The 14,139-nt window shown below is 37.1% G+C and overlaps 1 protein-coding gene across 9 annotated transcripts in view; it reads left to right on the forward strand.

Annotated features, from left to right (window-relative positions):
• Positions 1–12,009, forward strand: part of UBP1 (upstream binding protein 1) — a 28,942-nt gene extending 16,933 nt beyond the window's left edge. For 4 of the 9 annotated variants that reach the window (XM_044455429.1, XM_044455383.1, XM_044455447.1 and 1 more), the window contains 7 exons: positions 589–692; positions 1,122–1,176; positions 1,309–1,402; positions 3,838–3,928; positions 4,618–4,730; positions 6,317–6,459; positions 7,562–9,537. In XM_044455429.1, coding sequence (XP_044311364.1) covers positions 589–692; positions 1,122–1,176; positions 1,309–1,402; positions 3,838–3,928; positions 4,618–4,730; positions 6,317–6,459; positions 7,562–7,750 — 789 coding nt within the window. In that variant the 3' untranslated portion in view covers positions 7,751–9,537. Of the gene's footprint in view, positions 1–588; positions 693–1,121; positions 1,177–1,308; positions 1,403–3,837; positions 3,929–4,106; positions 4,241–4,617; positions 4,731–6,316; positions 6,460–7,561; positions 9,538–9,729; positions 10,202–10,264 lie in introns of those variants that run through there. The other 5 variants (XM_044455411.1, XM_044455438.1, XM_044455402.1 and 2 more) reach the window with 4 other exon arrangements.
• The last annotated feature ends 2,130 nt before the right edge of the window (positions 12,010–14,139 follow it).

Below are 14,139 nucleotides of genomic sequence, written 5' to 3' on the forward strand. Positions count from 1 at the left end.
AGAAAAACGGTAATGAAAGAGCTACATATCTGAAAAAATAATTTTGATTCAAGTATTAATTCAAATAGTTGATTGGAAATCAAGTTGCTTTGTGTTAGAACCAAAATAACTCCACTTAATTGAACAAATACTTTTAGATTATTGGTTGCAGAATTCTTACAAAATGTACTGTGCTTTCTTAGCATGAAATGTTCTATAACCATTCATTGAAGGCTGTCCTTTTATGGAATATTTTAGAAATTTAGACTATTTTCTGGAAATATGAGATCTGTTTGGTTATTCCTAATTGGGTATCATAAGGCAACAAATTACTGCCTTCATCTAACACAAAAGATACAGAAATTTTTGATTAAGTGACCTTTGGGTAGCATGCATGCTTAGCAATACATGATTTTGTGATAAGTAAGTGAAATCTGAAACTTCAACATTTTAAAAGTAGGATTCCTACAATGTAATGGTAAAACTAGTGTGTAATGTTTCTTATTTTTGTGTTTTAATGGTAAAATTCCTGCGTAATGTTTCTAATTACTCTAGAAAAACTGTAAATTTAATGGTAAAACTAGTGTGTAATGTTTCTAATTACTCTAGTGTTCTCCATGGCCCGATACACCTACTGCATTTGTGAACAGTAGCCCTACTCCAACTCCAGCTTTTACCTCTACTCCACATAATACTTACAGTGTCCCAGACAGGTATGTTTCTCTTCTGGGTTAACACTTCATTTTAAGATTAATGTGTAAAAAATATGATAAACGCTATTGTAAAAATTCTACTGGTGATTCAGTAGGAAGAGTAAGTTTTCTATGGAACTTTTATGTGGTGGTGGTGGTGTGTGTGTGTTTTGGGAGGCTTGGAGAGGCCTGTGGTTGTATATTAGGTTATGAACATTCAGATTAAAGCAACGTAAGTACAGCTAGTCTAGCCCTGCCTTTCAACAATATTCTTTTGCCCTGTCTGGGAAATTTCCTTTAAAAGGAATGAAGTTTACCGTGGGGAAAACTGCTAATAAGAAAAAAGTTGAGTTATTTCCCGCTAGATCACACCTTTCATTTTGTAAACTTCAAAAACAGTCGAGGTAAAATTAGTTTGTGATGTTCCTTTCCAAATCCTTCCTGGTCTAGTAATTCATCATCTCCGAATCACCAAGGAGATGGAGTTTCCCAAGCGTCTGGAGAGGTGAGTCCCAATTTCTCATGTTACCAAGAAATCCTCATGCTATATTCATTTGTAGACTCTTCGAAAATCATGTGTTTTAATACCATTTTATACAAAAGCTAAGGTAGTAATATTGTTTTTTTCCTCCCATAGCAACTTCATTCGTCAGCCACTATCCAAGAAACTCAACAATGGTTGCTTAAACATAGGTTTTCCACTTATACAAGGTTGTTTTCAAATTTCTCAGGTACTTCAACAATTCTAAGCATATATTTTAATTTTAAATTTAGGCACTATTGCTGAATTGCAGATTAACTACATCTAAGATATATTAAATTAGTAAACTATTTTTATCCTAATCTTTTTATCTCAAATCTAACCTGATTTCATTGTTTTCTGAATTCTTTACAATATATTTGCTCTTTATTGTCCTATTTTACAACATTCCCCTCAAGGAGTATAATTACCAGAATGTAAGAACCAGATTTCTAGCCTCAGACCAAGTTCACATCTAGTTCAGCATCCTGTTTGTTACCAGTAGCCTGTCAAATGCTTCTAAAAAGTCTGCAAAGAACTTAGGAATGGAACAGTCCTTTCCTGTTTGCATCCCAGCAATGAGTACTCAGAGGAATAGAGAATAGCAGCCCTCCCTGAAATTGTCTACTCCTCTTTAAAGCCGTCTGTGACAGTGAACTGCATAACGTGTGAAATGTGTTTGCCTGTCCTAAAACTGAGACTTAGTATTAAATGTAAGGGGGAAATGTGACTTCCCACACGGCGCATAATTTTATAAACATCCTTCCATCCCCATTCATCTTTTTCTAGGCTAAAAAGCCACAAACACCTTTTTTTTTTGTTGGGCGGACAGCCTATTCCATTGATGATTTTGGTTGCCCTTGTCTGCATTTTTTCTCTGCAATATCCAGTTTTGAAATGACTACAACCAGAATTTCTGTTGAAATCACCTCACATATTTATGTAAAACATCACAGTCTGAGAAATCCTACTTTTAGCCTCTTTCCTAATGCGTAATGTGTGCTTTTCTTTTTTAACGCTACTGCAAACTGTTTATATTGAGCTATTCCCCATAATCCTAAAATCTTCACTAGATGCTCACCATCTGTTCAGACCCTCTCAGTTTAGCAGTTAGGATTTTGTTGTTTTGTTTTCTATTCCATTTAGAAAGATCCTTTTGAATCTCTTTGAAGACTGCTTGAGCTTTCACTTTGCTGAATAATCTCATGTCACTTGCAAATGAGGCCATAATTCAGCATATGAACAAGTTAATTAACAGTCTGAACACAGTGCAATCAGTTTGGCTGTAAAATCAGAAAATAGAATTCTAGTGCATTGAAAGGTCTTTCATTCACTTTGTTTAACTATAGAACTCTTCCCCACCAAATAATACAATAACATTGGATCATCTGAGCCTGCCCTCTTCGTAATTAGCCATTGCTCAAGCATGCCTTAAATGCATGGGAATGTGGTGGTTAAAACAAATGCGAGATGCTGTGGATATACTGGAAATAGCCAACACTGCTCCTGTGATATGGATTATAGTAACTGCAGCCTCCTCTTTACCCCCTCATTGTCACTACCCCAGTCATTATGCTGCAGAGACATAATCATAACTCTGGCACAGGTTCGTTTTATTCTGGAGAGTGCAAGAAGACAAGGCCCTTCATTCTAAACTCTAAAGCACCGATGATACCCAGGCAGGAGCAGCAACACAAGAAAGACACACTGACAGTACAGAATTGTAACCTGAGAAACAGATCATATTGCAAGGCAAAAGTAGAGAATTTGGAGAGGAGGTGATAAGTCCAGAAGAAAAATTAAAACACTTTCTCTCCTGCCCTCAGCTTTTGCATCTAAAAAGAATATTTGCAAATATTATCTTAGGCAGGTTTTTGCTTAGATACAACAAAAGCAAAAGTAACTTTGATAGTTAACTAAGGAGGCTAGCCATAAGGAGTCCTGATATTTACTGGAAGAATACCAGAAATCAAAATACTTTAAGAATTTGGTATGCCATTTGACTTTAGTGTGAGGAAGTTGTATGTACAGAATGTGGATGTAGTGGATGTATTGATATTCCTGGCGCTACTGGCAGCGGTCCTGTCTAAATGTAGATATTGCTGCTATGCATGTAACAACTAAGTTAGAAAAAAGGTTTTCCAGCTAACTTTGAAGCCAACTGATGTCCAAACAAAAGTAGATAGCACAGTAGGTAGCTGTGCACAGCTAAGTCCTTTGGGGATGGGAGCACTAAATTGCAAACCATACCAGGCAACAGTGGCATTACCAGGATAGGTAGAACGCAAGGAACATAACACACCTTTCGTTTACAGGAACCAGTAATCTATGTAAGAATTATCCATCATATGCTTCCTTTATTTTTCCTATATCTTGAAGTTTGTATAAAACACCTTGCAATTATACTCTAAACTGTGACTTAAGAATGCAACTTGCTTAAACTTAATCAACATTTAGAATGTCAGGATAGTTGAGTGTGCCACCAATGTAGCAAAATTGTTATGTTAGCAAGAGTGGCTAGTAACTTGTGTAGAAATGTTGCTACAAGTGTGATCTATTTGTCAGTGACAGTATTGTTTTCCAACAGTTAAAAGTTGGCATTCCAGTTTAGAGATTATTTAGATGCTATTCTGTCTATTTCTGTAGGTGCAGACTTATTGAAGCTGACAAGAGAAGATCTGGTACAAATCTGTGGTCCAGCTGATGGAATTCGGCTTTACAATGCACTTAAATCAAGGTAAATAGCATCCCAATGTCAATTCTGCTTGTATCAGTTGTATAAGAAAGTCTGTTTTAGACTAGAGGGATTTGGGAGATATTAATTCAGATTTTCGATTGGCGTATGCCTGTGTGAGCTCATGCAGGAGTTGGAAGTACTGTGCTCAAAAGAAGAATGTTTTGTTGTACACCTTCAGGGCAGGCCACAGATATGATGCAGGCACTGATGAGCTCAAAGGTAGACTGTAAGACTGGTAGCAATGCAGTTGGGCAGTACTGATTTCTTGAAGACGGATGGGTTTGTTGCCAAGAGACAAATCTTCTCATTTAGGTGAGCTATAACCAACCTAAAGTTCTTGAGGTCATGGCTACTAAATATTAACAATTGCAGATTTCTAACTATGAATTAAGCTGGCATAATAGATTATGTTAACTTACTGTTATTCTGCTACTCTAGTAGTTGTATTACAAAATTGCACCATACACCAATGTCTTAATTGCTTTAGTCTTAAAATTGAAAATTAATTCAGCAGCATCAGACAATCTCGGTGGTTCTGAGATTAGTCATTAGACTAAACAGTCTTTAATAGTTTGCATCACATTTTATGTAGTTTGTAAAGAATAGTGTTCAAGTAACAAAATAAAATGGGCATGCGTCTGCAATATTCTGTACAGGAGCCCCTCTTATTTTTTACCTTTACATTCCAGGTCTGTAAGGCCACGTCTAACAATCTATGTATGCCAGGAGCAGTCAAGAAGTGTACAGCTGGAAAGGCAGCAAGGCTCAGGCAGTGGAGAAAGCAGGAACGGTGCAATATTTGGTATGTGAATTGTCTTTCTAAAAGTAGCTGCTTTTAGAATGAAATTTTCTGTTTCTATAATTTAGAAGAGTGCAAGTTGTTCATCACTTACACCTGGCTTGGGACCTTACAATAAATACTGTAGGAAACAATGCATTGCTTGAATAACTTAGAGGCTCCTAGAAGGGCAAAAAGAATGCAGTGAATAGAGCCCAGTGTTAACATCTACAACATTTATACCAAACTACGATCATGGATGGTAGACTGTATACGAAGTTAATATCACACTCTTGAGAAAACAACCCTATTTCACATTGTATTAACACACAGTTTCCAAACCTTGAGAAGTACCTCTTCTCTGAGACCATGTTCTGAGTATTGTTGCGCACACAATTTTGGGCATACACTTTCAAAAGGAACCTGTTGATCTACTATTAAAGGAAGTAATGGGAGTTAGGCATGTTCAGCCTGGAAAAAAGAATTACTGAAGAAGCATGTAGCCAGGCATCTACAAATCCACTTGCAGGAAATAAGACTACTCAACAAGACAGCTTCAATCCTTAGAGCCCCCATGCTGTGGCTTGGACAAAGTAATATAGGAGATTCTTGATACCCCTGTCATCTCTCAGCCTTGCCAAGATGAAGTCAGATCTTGTCTTTCCTGCAAATCCTCTGCTTTTGTACACTGTCATCTTGTGGACACGTCAGCATTGAAACATAAAATGAGCAAGGCTGTGTACACTCAGAATGTGCTTTTGCTACCTTCAAATGACAAGGACTCATGCTGCTCCATTTCTAGCTCTGAAGCATGCAATGGCATTTCAACAGAACCCTTGAGTGGCAGAGAGCTTCAGACCAGGGGTTAAAGCCAGCCCTCCTAAGGTCATAATATGGACTTCTCTGGTTCCCTGGAAAGCTTCCCTCAAACACTGATTGCTTGGTGGTTTTCTTGGCATTTTCCCTCTTTCTAAAATGATATGCCTTTCCTAAAACATAGTTATGGAGTGAGAGATTTAGGGTATAATGTGCTGGTTTTATGGTAGGAGGTGATACTTTGGCCATGCTCACCCCTGGAATGTATCTTCTGAGAGCTGCTCCAAAATTGAATTCAACCCTTGGTCTGAAAGATATTTACCACCCCTAGTCTAGGGATATTTGAGACTGAGAAAGGAATGAGGCTGGCTCTGCCCACACTTGGATTTCTTCTGGAAAAAACTATAAGGACTAAATTGCGCTGTTATTTAATTCCAGTCCAAGAATGGGGCAGAAATGAGTGGTGGTGTAGATTAAGGATTGGGGACCCTGTTTTAGGCAAGAGGCATCAAAGTTCAGTTTGTGCTCTACCTGGTTGAAACACTGAGGTTCCTGCCTTTTGAGTTAGGAAAGAAACAACATAGGAACCTAGGTCTTTAGGCTACAGGTTGCAAGCATATGCTCTCATAGATCTAAAATGCAAAACAGTTTGATTCTTGTGGTCCATATGATTTTTTAAAAATGGCAATACAGACTTTGTGATTTAGATTCCAGGAGCTTTCACAATAGATAGAAATGGAAGAAATCTGTATTTTTGAGGAACACTGCAAGAATAAAAGCTCTTTTAATCTTAGTTTATCATGCAATCTACTTGGAAGAAATGGCTGCCTCAGAAGTCACTCGCAAGCTTGCTTCGGTGTTCAATATTCCTTTGCATCAGATTAACCAGGTTTACAGACAAGGTCCTACTGGCATCCATATCCTTGTCAGCGATCAGGTAAATTGATTTATTTCCATCTATGTATTTGCATTTTTGAATTAAACATTCAAATACTAGAAAAGGTGCAACCTTAATGTTGGAAAGGCAATTGAGTGAGAAGTGCTGGTATCACAATGCTCTGTCCAGAACTATTCAGCACTTATATTGGTTGTTTTGAGCAGGTAGAAACTTGAGGTAGCTAATAGTATCAAACAGTTGTGTAAGAACAACACACACACACAACTTACTGGGTTCTGTTAGCTGAATTTTCTTGTCGGTTGCAGCAGCTAGAATTAGAAATAATGCATGGAATATTTAATGGTATATGAATTTTCTAAGTATACTTCCAAGTAAATTTAAAACTTGTATAATTACTGTTTGAGTCTGTATTTAAGGAAAATGAGCTCATGTGTACTTTTGCAAGTGACATGCGATCATACTTTTCACTGCATCAAAAACCAACATGGCAGCTGATTCTCATTCTTTGACTGAAGATCCAAAATTCTTACTAAAATTACTCATGGGCATATTTTTCATGATTGCCCCATTCCCTGCTACAACATTTGTTAATATTTGCCCTGTGTAAAATGTAAAGCATGGCCTTTCTGTATAAATTAGAGGCATAATATGTATAGCAATACTGTCACATTTTGTTATTCTATTATTATTATTTCTTGTAATGATTATGTGTTTTGATTTGCATGTGGTGACAAGCCAGATTATGGGTTGAGTATGCATTGTCACTGAATTGTGAGTTTTTGTCGCTTGTGAACCCTGTGTATGGGTTAACTATTGGTTGTTAACCACAAACAGACCATAGTTAAACCTTAGTACAGGATTTGCACATCATGATTCAATAACAATCTGTACCCAACCTGTACTGTAAGTTAATGTGCAAACCAGTTCACTGTATAAGTGATATCAGAAGAACTACAGTTTGGACTGAAGCAGAGTAAGTTGAAAGAATTATATTTGAAGAGGGAGGGACAAATCAGAGGTTCAAGTTGTTGTTTGTGGAACAGTCCAGCTCTCCTTGTGGTAACTTTGTTTCTAATGAGAGTGTGTGTGGTACATGGTTGTTGGGCACATTGTTCTCAAGGAATGGAATTTTTCTTCCTAGATGGTTCAGAACTTTGAAGATGAGAGCTGCTTCTTAGTTACCACAATAAAAGGTATGCTAATAATGATGACAGACAAAACCCACAAATGTTTTAAAATTTTGCAAAATAGCAGTATTTGCATTTTTCAAAGGAAGATGTTTCCAGTTCTTAAATCATACTGCATTGCCTCATCTTTCGATTTTCACTGACTTCAGTGAGTTTACCTATAAAGTTAAACCATAGACCTGGTTTGTATGATCATCATAGGTTAAACAAGCTATGATGGCTTGTTTCAGCCAGTTTGCTTCCCCCTAGCCATGGCTTGTGTTATCTGAACCCAGGCAGGATGGGCTTATTTTAGGTGAAAGGAACCCTCAACCCATCAACAGGCCATGGATTTTTCCTTCTAACAAGCCATGTTGCTCAGGTTTGGATTGTACAAGCTGTGGCCTGGCAGGTATTTTGTAAAGTGTGACTTAACCACTGAGGCTTGTTTCGCTTTTGGTATTCATGTGAATTGGCTTATAGTTTGAATGATCAACCACAGTTTAGTTTATCTAAGATGGAAGCAAAGCTTCAGTCTTCCTGGCTGATGTGGGAAGCATGTGAACCTAAGGTTCAGGGAAGCTTGACTTCATAAGGTTTTAATATGGCAGACAAACCAGCTAAAACTGTGTGTGTAGTACAATTCCTATCCAGAGATAATTGACCTGAGCCAAATAATTTTCATAACATGCAAGAAGGGTTTTATAAAGATTCCCTTTCAGTGTTCCTCTGAAACTTCAAAAGTGCATTTAAAAATCTCTGCATTTCAAAATACACTGAAAGGAAAACTTGGCAGTGTGAACATTCTTGTTCTTCAGAAGATGACGACATCTGAAATGAGTTTCTTCCACTAGTTTCTTGGGGCAAGCAACAGAGGCTTGTTGGCCTTGTTTGGGAAGTCATGGAATGTATTGCAGCCAACAAAGAAGCTAGAGCACATGCCGTAAATATTGAAATCATGTACAAAACATAATGGCTTGTGGAGTGAGGTGGTTAAGGAGGAATAGTTGAGGGAATGCTAAAAAGAAAACAGGAGAAAGATGAGAAAGATGGAAGATCGTCCCTGAGTTCTTAATAATATAACTGTGAAAAATAGTCTTCTGTTAACACAGCTATTATGGGCACATAAAGGTCTGCCTAAGTCTGTGGATGACTGTTGCCTTATTGAAGTGTTGCCAAAATAGCCTTGAAAAAAATACAGATATTTAGAAAATTGGCAATTTTATCATGGTTACATCTCTTGTGATTCCTGCTGGATCAGACCTAAGCATTGGGGTCACACTGTAGCCAACCACTTTCCTGTGGGCAGCTTGCAAGCAGGGCTCAAGCACAAAGGAAAATAGGAAGCTGCCTTATGTTGAGTTGGGTTGTTGGTCCATCTAGCCCAGTCCTCGCAATGCTGACTGGGAGTGTTGGGCCAGAGTTTCAGGTAGGAGTTCTTTTAGCTATCCCTGGAGAACTAGAAATTGAACTTGAGCTGTGTCCCCTTTGCAATAACCTAGTGCCAGTGGAATAGCAATACTGATATTCAGAAGCATATTGCTCCAACTGGAAGTAGAGATTATGAGTGGTAGACATTGATACTCTTATCCTCCATAAATTTCTCTAAATTTACCCTCTGTAAAGCTGTCTAGTTTGGTTGAAATGGCTGTTGGATTATGGCTGCTCCTGGGACATTTATAATGCTATACTACTTGATTTAGCATATGAACTGGAACAAGAGCAGTAGGGCCTGGGTTGAGCCTAAGGTAAATCACTGGTGTTCTCATTTCTTTTCGTACTTTTCCGGTGGAGGAGAATCTTTTTCCTATATTCCACTGAGTCTGTGACCTGCCTATTCTGGCAACCCAGTGGAAATGCTCTTTCTTATGGCTCACAACAGGATCTCCAGGTGCACAATTTATTTTGTGGTATATTTGCTTACTATTTTAGTCCCTTTTTTCTGGTCATGGGACACAAGAAACAAGCTCTTACTGTGAAACTATACAGTATGGCATCTTGGATATAAGGCTATGTGAAGTACTTATAAAATGATACAATAAAGAGACTTTATACTGTCAACTGTCATGTAACAGATAATGGCCAGAATGTAAATCCTGTATATGGTTTTTCCAAATACGGAAGCTTTTCAATTTTCCTCCAGAACAGTTTTCTAAGAAAGCTCTCCACCTAATAACATTTAAGGGGCTGCTGCTAGAAGGAAAAATGGCCACACCCTCTTCTCCATGCATGTGAAGAAGCACAGGCCTCCCTGGATTTCAAGTACTCTTTATTTTTACATTTGAAGGCCTGACCTTTATGCCTATACGTTTGCATACTGGAGTTTAGAAACCAATGTCCTTTCAGTAAACATTCAGATCTCAGAAGCTAAAACTACTAACATTTCTCTTAAAAGAAGTCTTAAAGTATTTATAGCTAAGCTTTGTACAGAATGTGAGTTTCTAGAACTGATGTGCCAAGTTAAAGACGTTGCATTCTGGAAGTCACAAAGTAAGTTTCAGGATGTTGTTTAAATGCAATGTTATTACCTACAGCAGCAGTTTTTATGAAATAATTTTAAGTAACTTGTACTTCTATTGATATAAATACTACAGAATAAATGGTTTTTTAATGTACTTTGTATTGGCTGATATGAACTTTATTTAACTGATAAGATTGGTCATTTTCCCCCTCTACAGCTGAAAATGGTGAAGGCTTCCATATAATTTTGAAATGATGTTGCCATACATAATGATGGACTGATATTCCAGTATAGAATGAAGTCATGCTCAAGAATGACACATAATACCGAGTTTCTTCAGAGATCTGACTTCACCGTATAGAATGTTTCATATTGAAAACACAAGATGACCTTTCTAATGAGCTGTTTAGTAGAGAACTTATCACTGCCATAGCCAAATGTCCTCATAAGAGGTATCAATGCCGCAACAGCTTGTGTACAGGCATGGAAAAAAAATAAGCCCCCCCCCCTTTTTTTTTGAAAAAATAATGGCAAGCTATGGCCAGTAGGTGCAGTTTCTAGAAGCAGTACTGCTTTCCTATTACACTGTATCCAGTTTGAATGTAAACTTACTCTGGGCATTTACCTTTCTGTGCCAGTTTGTCTATTACTTGCTTGTACCTTTATGCTGATTTTCTTTTTTTGATGTTAGCAGAGCACATAGTAATTTGTGTGGAGATAACTAGTAAAGATGATAGCAATCAGGTTTGGGGTATCGAGAGTAAGCCTGTCAAAACAGAATCCTCTGTATAAATTGTGTATAAGCGGGAAAGTAAGAAGTGTAAATGTCAGAGTTGGACTTCTTATTAAGTCCTAGCCAGATGAAAATTAAGCATGCAGCAGAACGCATTACCATTAGTACCTAATTGAGAGGATAAGATTAAATCCTGTGAGGTACAATACTTTGCTTTGCAAACAGGTTAAATGGAAAAAAATCTGCCTATGCATCATGTCTTTTTAGTTTTTTTTTTTTTAAATGAAGTAATGCTGCAGCTCAGTGTTTTCTTTTTCAGACCACACTAAGTAGTAGTGAGTTGGGACTTCCTTATGGAGAGAGTGGGGGGAAAAAGGAATGTCACTGTTACCAAGGGAAAAATATTGGAGCATTAAGCAAAAATCCATGAAACATGGTTTTATCTTCAGGTGCAGACCGGTACTTTTCCTTGATTACTTCCAGGTGTGAACTGTCACATCCTTTTTTCCTCTGACTCTTATGGGATGACCATACTTACAGTGCCTCTTCCATACAACCAAATACTTGACTAGCAGTCGCACATCTTAATGAACTGCAAAAATGTCCTTATGTTACCTGAAGGTCAGAGATAACTTCTGGATTCTGCATAAATACAGTTATCTGAGGGAGAGTAAGACGTAGCAGGTTGTTCCACCTTTGTGGTGTGTGGACTTGCTCTTTTTCCCCTGCTTTCTTTTGAATAACTAAAATCTTGAATGATGTAGTAAACAGTTGAGAAGGGGTAAAAGCAGCATGTCTAATACTGTTTTTAATTTAATTCCCATTTTAATATCCCCTAGACTCAGTGCTTAGTCTAAGTATTCTTTTTTTAAATCATTAAATTACAAAACTGCTAGGATGAATGCTTGCTTCCCCCCCAGTCCCCATGACCCAGACTATTCTGCACTGATGGGGAGGGAGTATAGCTTGTGAGCATAAACTGTTTTGAGTTGTTCTTGCTTATAAATTATTTTTGGTTGTATTTGGGTGTTTTCTTTTGACTTGATGTGTCATCTCAGCACCATTTCTCAAATTTGTGAAGAGTCTTTTGATTGAAAAATGTCACTCAATTTTAAAAGCTGTACAGTAGTTTGGTTCACTTGGATTTAATTAATGGCACCAGCAAATTTGCTTTTCGTTTTTAAATAAGATGTATACATTTCAATTTCAGTAAAAACATTTTCAAATAATTTTGTAAAGTATTTTTCTTTTGTTTTGTGAGATCTCACAATTAATATTGGATGCAAAAGTTGATACTTGACTATTGATTTGTAAAGACCTTTTGCTCCATTCTAGTTATGATTTATGGAACTGTTAATAGTAAGAATGTTCACTTACTTGAATGATACATATTCAGTTGAATTTGCAAGTGCTGTTGACATAAGATTGTAGTTCATATTGGGTTTTGATTTTGAAATGATTGAAGCCAGTGTAAATATGGATGCTTTTATTTAAGTAGTATCTTATACCAATTTTTTATTTGGTGCAAATATCTGCTTAACAATTTGATTTCCACAAACATTGACTTTGTTAGGAGTCAGATACATCAAAACATTTTTATTTGACAAGTTTTTGGTATTTCTCTTACAGCTTAATTACTTATAGACAATAGCAACTCTTACAGATATGTGTGCTGCTATAGAATATTCATCTGTGGCAGTAGAAGGAATAGTTTTTCAGTTATTAGCGTGCTTAATGTAATACACATCATCATGTATTTTATTAATTTTAAGTAGTCTTAAGAACATTACTGTAAAGCTGTTACTGCGTTCCCAAGATTGCCGCCTTCAAAATTCAGCATCTTCATCCTTTAGCTCAGCTGAATTGAATCATTTCAATATATCATTGTCAGCACACTGTTTAAAGAGCATTAAAGAAATACCTTTGAAATGCTGTACTACTTAGGTACAGTTCTATATCATATGCCCTTTTCTTTATATATATAGTTAGTTGCATAAGAATGTGCCTACTTCTCCTAACTTGATTTTACAAAAATACCTTACCTTCTATAGGAAAACTTTCAGTAGGCCCTTGAAAGTCGTCTGACTCCATGTTCAGTTTCAGTCAATAAACTACCAGCATTCAGACAATGCTGAACTGTAATTCACTGTTATGTAAACAAGCCTCAAACTCATGTGCTCTCCTGCTCCTCCTCCAGTACAGCCATGGGAGATGGCAAGCTTTGCATCCCTTTCCAAATAACAGCGGTCTCACATTATCTCAGAACCTGAACAAACTCTGATGTATGTTAATTATAGTTTAAAGAACCAAGCTAAATCAAGTATAATAATCACAGTTTTAAGTTTTGGTCATAATGCTAAATTGTATCTGACTGAAAATGGATGTGAAAGCTTTCTGATCTTGCTGCTGGAGAGTGCGGAGCACACAAGCCTGAACCTTTCCATGTAATACATAACCAAAACTTAGCCAGTGTGTAAATATTTACTGTGGAAAATGGCTTCTGTATGTGTAAAATCAGGTATGTCCAAGATGACCAACATCAAAAGAGGGCTGCATACACCTAACGCTGCTGCTGCTCATCTTTCTTGTAGTACAGCTTCTATGCTGTCCTCTACCACTACCAATTGATGAATAGAGTGGAGGAGGCCCCTTCAACAAAGCAAAGAAAGGATGCCTCAGAGGCCTTTGGAAAGTGACATTCACTACAATTTGAGTAGGTAAACTCAAGCAAATTCACAGAGCAAATATGCCTCCCAACACTTGGCGAATGATCCAGACTTTGATACACTGCATGCAAATATATTGTGATGTATCATGACTGACAACTTTCTATGATTTTTGAAGATGCTGGCTTAGATAGCAGTTGCAAATCTTTATTTTAGCATTCCAGATTTGCAACACTGGATTAAAACATACCTTATGTGACAATCACTTTTCCACTTTCTCTCAAGGTTTCTTGTCCTGTACAAATTGCTTAAAAGTAGAAAACAAATAAGCCCTTCAACTAGTATACATTATGCCTTTTCTATCTTAGATGCCACAACAGTCTGTTCACAACATTTAAAGAACCACTCTGAACAATTTATAATTGCCATTGGAAAAGCACTTCCAGGCTTTCTCAATGTAGTAAGTCGTCTCCTGTTCAACAAGTTAAATGACATGCTCTGTTTCTGGGCTTGATAGGCATATTAGAAAATTACCTGAATCATGGCCTGTTTAATTGACTAATTGATAGACTGATTTCCAGCAGTTGCTATCATTTTTCCTATTGATTGTCTGATACTTAGATTGGGGACACCAGTCATGTGTAAAAGAAGCATTAAATAAGCCATCTGTATAAATAATCTGTACACTCACCA

Source organism: Varanus komodoensis, unplaced genomic scaffold, assembly GCF_004798865.1.
Source record: "Varanus komodoensis strain SLA01 unplaced genomic scaffold, ASM479886v1 scaffold10, whole genome shotgun sequence".
In the NCBI taxonomy this organism is placed as follows: domain Eukaryota; kingdom Metazoa; phylum Chordata; class Lepidosauria; order Squamata; family Varanidae; genus Varanus; species Varanus komodoensis.